We start from the raw sequence: 9,405 nt of genomic DNA, 5'->3' as shown, positions 1-9,405 counted from the left end.
ATCGCTTTGATAAGCACAACTCGAGAGGAGAGAACGAGTTAGCTATATCGTGGGAACGACTTACTTCCTATTTATGACGGGTAATATTCAATGTCCATCAGTCATGCAGATCTATAAATAGATTTATTCAGTGTAAACCGTATGATACGGTTTACACTAAACCGTATGATACGAATCGTAAACCGTCTGATACGAATCGTATCATACGGTTTCGCAAAAAACAGTTAAGCGTACAATCGGTCCAAAAGTCAAAACCGTCTCATACGATCATATCAGACGGGTTATGACCCCAAAACCGTCTGATACGGTTCTAGCTAAACCGTCTGATGCGATGGTATGATACGAATACGACTTTTGGACCTATCCGTATCCCATAGATACGAATACGACTTTTTGTCCTTTCCGAATCCCATACAATCCGTATCCCATATAAACCGTATCATACGGTTTGCATTGAATAATATGGTGTACGGATAGGTCCAAAAGTCGTATTCGTATCAGACGGTTTAGTTAGAACCGTATCATACGGTTAATAAACCGTATGGTACGCTTTAAACCGTATGATACGCTTTAAAGAATTTTGGACCGGTTCGTACGTTAAACAGTATGATTCGAAACCGTATGCTACAAATAGTATCATACGGTTTATGACGGGTATTATTCAATGTCCAATCATATGACCCCAAAACCGTCTGATACGGTTCTAGCTAAACCGTCTGATACGATGGTATGATACGAATACGACTTTTGCACCTATCTATGGGATACGGATAGGTCCAAAAGTCGTATCCGTATCATACCATCGTATCAGACGGTTTAGCTAGAACCGTATCAGACGGTTTTGGGGTCATAAACCGTCTGATACGATCGCATCAGACGGTTTTCACATTTGGACCGATTGTACGCTTAATTGTTTGATGCGAAACCGTATGATACGATTCGTATCAGACGATTTACGATTCGTATCATACGGTTTAGTGTAAACCGTATCATACGGTTTACACTGAATAAATTTATAAATTGGCTGATTTGACATTGAATAATACCCGTCATAAACCGTCTGATACGATTCGTATTATACGGTTTCGAATGATACGGTTTTACGTACGAACCGGTCAAAAGTCTTAAAAGCGTATCATACGGTTAAAAGCGTATCATACGGTTTATAAACCGTCTGATACGGTTCTAACAAAACCGTCTGATACAAATACGACTTTTGGACCTATCCGTATCCCATAAATAAATCTTTAACTTGTCTGATTGGACATTAAATAATTATGGGATACGGATAGGTCCGTATTCCATAATTATTTAATGTCCAATCAGACAAGTTATATATTTACGCTAAACCGTATGATACGAATCGTAAACCGTCTGATACGAATCGTATCGTATGATACACATGCGACGTTTGGACCTATCCGTATCCCATATCTATGGGATACGGATAGGTCCAAAAGTCGGATGTGTATCATACCATCGTATCAGACGGTTTAGCTAGAATCGTATCAGACGGTTTTGGGGTTATAAACCGTCTGATACGATCGTATCAGACGATTTTGACTTTTGGACCGATTGTACGCTTAACTATTTGATGCGAAGCCGTATGATACGATTCGTATCAGACGGTTTACGATTCGTATCATACGGTTCAGCGTAAACCGTATCATACGGTTCAAACTGAATAAATCCATTTTTAAATTGAATAATACATTGAATATTACCCGTCATAAACAATCTGATACGATTCGTATCATGCTGTTTCGAATGATACGGTTTTACTTACGAACCGGTCCATAAGTCTTAAAAGCGTATCATACGGTTTAAAGCGTGTCATACGGTTTATAAACCGTCTGATACGGTTCTAACTAAACCGTCTGATACACATACGACTTTTGGACCTATCCGTATCCCATACATATCATACGGTTTAAAGCGTAGCATACGGTTTATAAACCGTATGATACGGTTCTAACTAAACCGTCTGATACGAATACGACTTTTGTACCTATCCGTACACCATATATAACTAGCATAAGCGTATAACCGAATCTAAAGAATCTAACATGAGATCACTATGATCTGTTGAAAAAACGGACTCGTAGAATTTTGGCGTCTGACACTATACACCATTTGGGGAAACGCTACTATTTACACGTCTTGTTTCAACTTATATTTCGTCCAGATAAACAATGCCGCCGACGAAGCCAAAGTAAACAAAGATTGCATCCACAATGACGTCTATGATGCTTATGGCAACGATGAAAAATGAGAAGCATCATCATCTTAATTCCAATTGACCGGTATGACCGTTGGGAGGAAATGAGGTACGACGAAACAAAAATCATCCCCCAGTCAGGTCGGTTGTGTGCTATACTGAGAGTAGTTCATCGATTGGAAGGGCTGTCCACTCTTTCACATTGTCTACCAGCTTTTCTCCTGACGGGCTCGACGTCGACCTCCCTCTTGCGTGCCCTGGATAACTGTTTTACACAAAGAGTCGTACCTGGTTCCCGGTGTCCAAACCAAGCCAGATTTCGTCGTTTAACGGTTGCCAGCAGGGGCTAATTTGGGCCAACAAGTGTTAGTCTTTTTTCCGGACGTACTCGTTGGTCTTGTGCTATGTGTAGGAGATGCAGAGCAGTCTTCGGAGACATTTGTTTTCAAATGCCTGTATGATCGCATTGAAGTCGCTGTAATGAAAGTGATATGGAATCAATTAGATTTAAAATACAACCATCGTCATGACCATTTCATTATCATTATCACTCCATTGACCGATATGGCCGTTTGGGGGAAATGCGAGACGACGCAGAGATCCTCGCCAGTCAGGTCTTTTGTGGGCTGCTATGAGTAGGATATCCATGGGGAGGGACGTCAACTCTTTCAGATTTTCCATCCAGCTTTTTCTGTTACGGCCTTGACGGCGATCTCCCTCTAGGGTTCTCTGGAGGACTGTAGTGCACAGTGAGTTTGACGGTCCCTATAATGGGTTATTGTGGAACAACAAGTGCTGCTGTCATGTTCCGGACGTATTCGTTGGTCTTGCGCTAAGGGTAGGAGATGCGGTGCAGTTTTCAGAGACACTTTTGTTCAAAGGCCTGTATCCTGCGTTCTGTGTCCACGTGGAGCGTCCAGGTCTCGAAGCCGTAAAGCAGGATGGAGGCTACGAGGAACTTGTAGAGCCTGTAGTTGGTGGGGAAGCTAATTTAACTTCTTGTCCACAACCTGCTGGCCAACGCTGCGGTCGCCAAGGCTACTTTTATTTGGACCTCAGCAGCACTGGTACCATCCTTACACAGGTCTGCGGCCAAGTACTTGAAGCTGCTCACTTCTTCTGGCTTCTCGCCGTTGATGGTGATGTCTGCGCCGGTGTTGGTCGTGTTGTTCATCATGATTTTCGACTTTTCCGTGTTGACCTCCATCCCGTATGCTCCTTGTGAGATCTTGAAGTTCACTGCTGGCTCCAGCCATGAGGTCATGTCATCGGCGAATCTCAAGTTGGAGATGGGTCTTCCACAGATGGAAATAGAGGTGCGGTGGTCATTGAGAGTCTCCTGCATTATCCTCTCAAGAAATGCGCAGACTATGACGATTATGACGATTACACGAAAGTATTAATATGACGAACGTAACGAAAATGACGATTACACGGAAGTATCAATTATTATTGATGTTGTTGAATATGACATACGTAACGGCTATCTGTAATTAACAATATGAAAGAAAAGTATACTGAACAAACGATTATCTTCCACGCATGATCTAAATACATGTGTGAGATAATTACATGAAATTTTATTAAAATCATATAACATTGAATTCAAGTGATGCAAATAGCACATAATTGAAATTAAAACTAAATTCTATTCACAAATAACTGTGTGGTTTTACCTCTTGCCTTATTACAGATTAATTAATAAGGAATAAAATATTCACTCAAACTAAATATATAAAAAAGAAAAGATGCAATAATATTCAAACAACAAACACTATAGAATAACAATGTCAACTTACTGTACAATATATTCTTACATCCCAAAAATGTATAGTGCGATAACCAGACACCACGACCCACTTGTTTCAGAGTCTTACAGAGTCTCTGTTCTGATGGCTTTTTGATGGCTGTCAGTAGGAAGTAAAACTAATCTAAATAAAACCATGAAAATGACATCACTTTTTACATATGTACTTTTGGTATAAGCTCCAGCACCATGTTCTTAATATACCCCTTTCCAAATTTGGAGACTTTCGGGAACGCCATTACAATATTCGGAGACTGCTTACGCACCATAGAATGATATGTTTCCCTGTAAATACCTCAATGGATGGCTTATTATATATGTTACATTACAAAACAGATTAACGAGCTTTCCTCCATACTTATCAAGCCTGGAAACTTAACACAAAGAGGTATGGCCAAGACACTCTCAACATACCAAGTCCTGAAACACAGTTATGTCAACATGCTAGTCTGCAACATTTACCCATTTATGCCTAGTGGACTCTCCCATCCTTCTAAATTGGATCAATTTATTTCCAAAATAAGGGATGTCTAGTATATTTATATCTATATTTAGAATATTTTTTCAAAAATTCCTTTCAGCAAACAGCGCAGACCCTGATGAGACGCCGCATCGTGCGGCGTCTCATCTGAGTCTACGCTGTTTCATGCGGCGTCTCATCTAGGTCTACGCTGTTTGCCAAGGCCATTTTTCTAGACGCTAGGCATAAATGGGTTAAACGTGTTGCATAATAATGAGGAAAACAAAAACGTTTACTAAGTCAAAAATACGCGGCTATTATTTTTGTCAATACATATCATGTTTTGTCAGGATTTTGAGATCCCGAGCGGTGAAAGCTTGCTAGTGTTAGAGGGACCGGGGTTCCCTATCCGCTCCCAGTGTATTGCTGTGCTCACCCGCTGTAATACCGGAGACGCACACGCGGACGACCATCCGAGGGCGAGGAATCACGTGGTAGCCATGGAAACAGACGGGTATCAAGTGACATTCGAAGGCTGTAGTACGTGTGACATATTATTACAATTCTGCGCGAATCAACTGTATGCCTGTATAGTTCGTAAAAAAGAACCTGCAGGCGATAAAATGAGATAATTATTAATTTAACCTCATGTGTTCAATGGTTTTCAGTTTCAATACGCTATTCGATAAATTTAAGAAAAATAAATTTGGTATTTCGTCGTTTTAAAACACCTGAAAACTCTACTCTGGTATCGGTTTAGACCATTGTACGAAAAGTTGTGAAACAACGTCTATACACTGCATATTGACGTCTTGATTATATTTAACGGTCCCTTGCAAATGTTTAACATATCAATAATGAAACACTCTAGTAAAGGCACACTAAATTTAATGTTGCTGATTTTTGAGTTCTCTGAACAACCCTACAATACGTTTTAACGCCGAAATCAAGAAATCAACAAATATATTTACTACACCTAGAAATTATGGTTAATTTTTCCTGGCATCATATACAAGTATATGATTGATTACAATATATATATATTTATACACACACACACACATATATATATGTATATACATACTGAATATACTTCTCATTGTACAATAACGGGTATTTGTTTGTAAAGTTCCTATGGCATCTCTTATATCTTTTATCAATTTTAATCGATCAACAAAAATGTATGGGCATCCATGTTAAGAGCATCTTCATGAAATGCGGCTTTGACCCGCTCTATGTTTGACTTTCAGATGCCTTGGCGCCGCATGGTAAGTCACTTTATTTTGCATCTACGAAGTAATTGATTACTGTTATATTGTTATGTATCATGCCTAATGGATTACGTTCACTAATCAAATGTTTTCTTCATTTTTAACCAGAATCAAAGATAAAAATCAAATTGCGTTCGTGCCGCGTCATACGAAAATAGGTCCGTTGCAAGCTCAAGACAATCCTACGCAATTTGGCCGCGGCCAATCATGTCCACTAATGAGGGCGCAAAACATGGCGTCACTGTATAGCGGACAGGGTAGCTCCTGACCAGACTGTGCGAATGCGCAGGCTGGTTTGAAACCACTCTGGTCTCATAGGAAATAAGACCCATCTTCGCATGACGACGTTTTTAAAGTGATGTGATTGTTTGATAACAACTTTAAAATATGCCTAAATATAAGACAGAGGTTTTATCTCGTAACAAACAAGATGGTGACGTACATGCCAAGACAGGTTTATTCGACATTATATAACCTTTATTACTTTATTAATTGTTAAAAGGTCGCTCACTTTCCAGCCATATTGGCAAAAAAGTGATAAGCGTTTTAATCGTATTAATATTCACCTGATATCTCGACTTTACTCGCTGCGAAATTTCTTAGCGGGTCACAAAACTCTCGCTATGACAATATTTAGCGAGTTATGTCAAGATAAAGATCAATTATTAATACGAAATAAACTCTTATCATTTTCTTGCTGATATGGCTTCTTTCAGAACAATCAATCAATTTCTTTTTTATGTACATGTTTATCTTTGTAAGAACCTATCGACTCGTGTGGCAATGCTTACATTGTGAAAACCGACGCTAAGAAGCGAGTTGTAGGCGGCTCGTCGTTACATCAAGGGGAGTGGCCTTGGCTGGTGTCACTTCACATAAAGATTGAGGACATACCCGGGCATGTGTGTGGAGCGTCACTTATTTACCCGCAGTGGCTACTCACCGCCGCGCACTGCTTCATGTAAGTTAGACTGTCAACTGAAAAGGGAATGTCAATACTTAGACAAAGGCATATGCAAAACGGTACAGGGAAAGTAAACGGGTTTTGTCTTTGAAGATTCTGCGTTTTGTCTTATTTATAAGAGTTCACCACAATTTCGTTCCCCCCCCCCCCCCTCCGAATAAAGGGTGTGAGATTAGGCAATTCACCTGTCCGTATGTTCGTACGTTTCAACGTCGTTCCCGATTCTTGTTCGGACTATTACATCATCATTAATCTGAGAGTTTTGACATAAATTGCTAACCGTGATCACAATGGGGATATGTCCTTAATACAGCTTGCCAGGAGTGTTTTTTCATCATTTATGGAATAACTTTCAAATGTGATGATCATCGTTTGGAATCCTTGCTGACTGGCCACATCAACAAATTGAATGTAAAGTATAAGAATAGCTCGTTCAGACTTAAGCTTCGTTTAGCTATCTGGTAGTCCAAGAAATTCGAGGGCTTGCTAAAAAATAAAGATTCCTGACCTCGTTTTATATCATGTGTTATAAACTAACAATTCGTGTCAGATTCTATCAAATAAGATCTTTTCGCCTATACATCTATGAGATTAATTAATACGTAAAAGTATGTACTTTTTGTCATAAAAGGGCATTTTACTTTTTATCTAGGGCGATTCAGGCGGTCCGCTGGCGTGCTTCCATGATGGCCACTGGACCCAGGTGGGCGTGGTCTCTGGAGGCATGGGCTGCGCCCACCCACGCTACCCCGTATTATACACGCGTGTTAATCACTTCTACGACTGAATAGAGAATGTCATCGACTCCAACTGAACAACCAATACTCAATGAATCAGTACAACCACGATGCGATGTAAAATGTTACGTTGTGATTGCACAACTACTAGTGCACTTGGAACATACCGTTCGAAATGTTGGACAGTTGAAACAATATAGATCCCTCGCTCATATTTATTTTGTTGTCGTAGATCTTCTCGACTTAAAACATCAGTACAATATCAAATATAAACGTTTCATCTCTTTTGTATTCTCATATACAAGCAACTAAACTAAAGGCAATCGTTATATTGTGTTTTTCCAGCAGTAGTTCACTACACGAGATGCGCAACTGTCTGTCTGAGGACAAGCTTTTCCCGATTTCTAACAAATATTATTAAGTCTGGTTTAAGTGAAAGTGACTTAAGTCACTTATTTCATCGACTTATTTTACTGTTTTATAGTTAAATATGACAAATGGAAGCTTAAGATGACCCCGTAAAGAATTTTCGAGAAATGCTGGCCAGGGGCTTACAAGCAAGATTGCAGCATTTGAATATAACAAAGAACGGAAACACGTTTTCATATCATATACGTTTATTTTTAAAAAAATCGCTTGCAACTCAAAACTAAGAATGCGTGAATTACATGTTCAGTATCAGCGCATCGGGTAGTGTATTGAACCGTTAATTTCATCTTCGTTCTCTGTAAAAGATTTAAAATTTGGAGCTATGCAAGTGCTATTATACGATTCGTTAAGCATGTTGATCACTTGGCAAACGATGCCAATTTTATCGGCAAGAAATTGTTGTTTTATGGCCTCTTGACAGGAAGCGGCTTACGTTTGGTGACATCAAACTGACGATAAATTAGCGATTAAGTTTATCTCTTAACTGTCAACAGATTTTCCAATTTTACCCCTCCCCCTAAAGTGTTTGCTAAATCCAAGATAATTTGGACTTCAAAATAAACCAAAGTCAGCTGCTGCTGGTCGCATAAGACAAAAGTCGTTTATTACAATATCAAAATGGAGTGAAAGCGCACGGGGGGATTCAAATTGGTCGTTTAATACAAAGGTCCATTACTTTATGTAATGAAATCCACAATATTCACTGTATTTTGTTCATTGTTTACCTATTGAAAAGCTAAAAAAGGCTGTATCATGCACATAGTTTACCTATAACCTTCTGAAAGTTGTACCTTTACTTTACATCTAAAGACACATAGGTTGCGCACCATTCCAATAGTGATCATATATGGCATCGTAATCTTTCACGAAACACAACGGCAGTCTTCGAGGGAGTAAGACTTAGTATATTCATATCCCAAAAAGGTTTTACATAGTTTATTAATTTTCTACAGAGCTGTTATTCATTTTACCACACCACTCTTGTTTAAAGTTGTCTACATTTGAACTCTTACAAAACTATTTTCTTGCACAACGTTTGGATTTTCAAATACATAACTAAAGCCATAATTAATTGACACGTTCTAGACATTCGTTACTCAATTGATATAACCTTTATTACGATCGTTTAAGGCTTGTTTGTATACGGTTTGCATAATAACATATTTATTGTTTAGAATTTTAAACAAATATTTTATAATTTTAACAGACCTACTTACATACAATAGATATCTACCCAATTCTCTATAAACAGACACATTTCATGTATTTTTCTTAACCTACATTGTATAGCAACCGTTTGCAAAATTTGAAATGTATGTGTTCAATATCATCTGACTTCGCAAAGCACCATAACTCTAAAGCATAATTTAATTATGAACCCACAAAGTAGGCAAATAACTGACAGGAAAGTTTAGGTTTTATGTCAAAGTCGTGGCATTTTGTCAATTGTGTATTCATGGCTTCCAGTTCGACGCAACAGCTAATTGGCAGCCAATTAATAGCTGGTTAATAACAAAGA

The 9,405-nt window shown here is 38.8% G+C and overlaps 1 protein-coding gene across 1 annotated transcript; it reads left to right on the top strand.

Annotated features, from left to right (window-relative positions):
• The first annotated feature begins 3,480 nt into the window (after positions 1–3,480).
• Positions 3,481–7,507, top strand: LOC127870719 (tryptase-like). The gene is made up of 3 exons (XM_052413193.1): positions 3,481–3,534; positions 4,836–5,006; positions 7,373–7,507. The coding sequence occupies exons 1-3, from the start codon at positions 3,481–3,483 to the stop codon at positions 7,505–7,507; spliced, it is 360 nt and encodes a 119-aa protein (XP_052269153.1).
• The last annotated feature ends 1,898 nt before the right edge of the window (positions 7,508–9,405 follow it).

The sequence above is a fragment of the Dreissena polymorpha genome, chromosome 1, assembly GCF_020536995.1.
Source record: "Dreissena polymorpha isolate Duluth1 chromosome 1, UMN_Dpol_1.0, whole genome shotgun sequence".
Lineage (NCBI taxonomy): Eukaryota > Metazoa > Mollusca > Bivalvia > Myida > Dreissenidae > Dreissena > Dreissena polymorpha.
The sequence above is the reverse complement of the archived record's forward strand: the minus strand, read 5'-3'. Positions and strand labels throughout refer to the sequence as shown.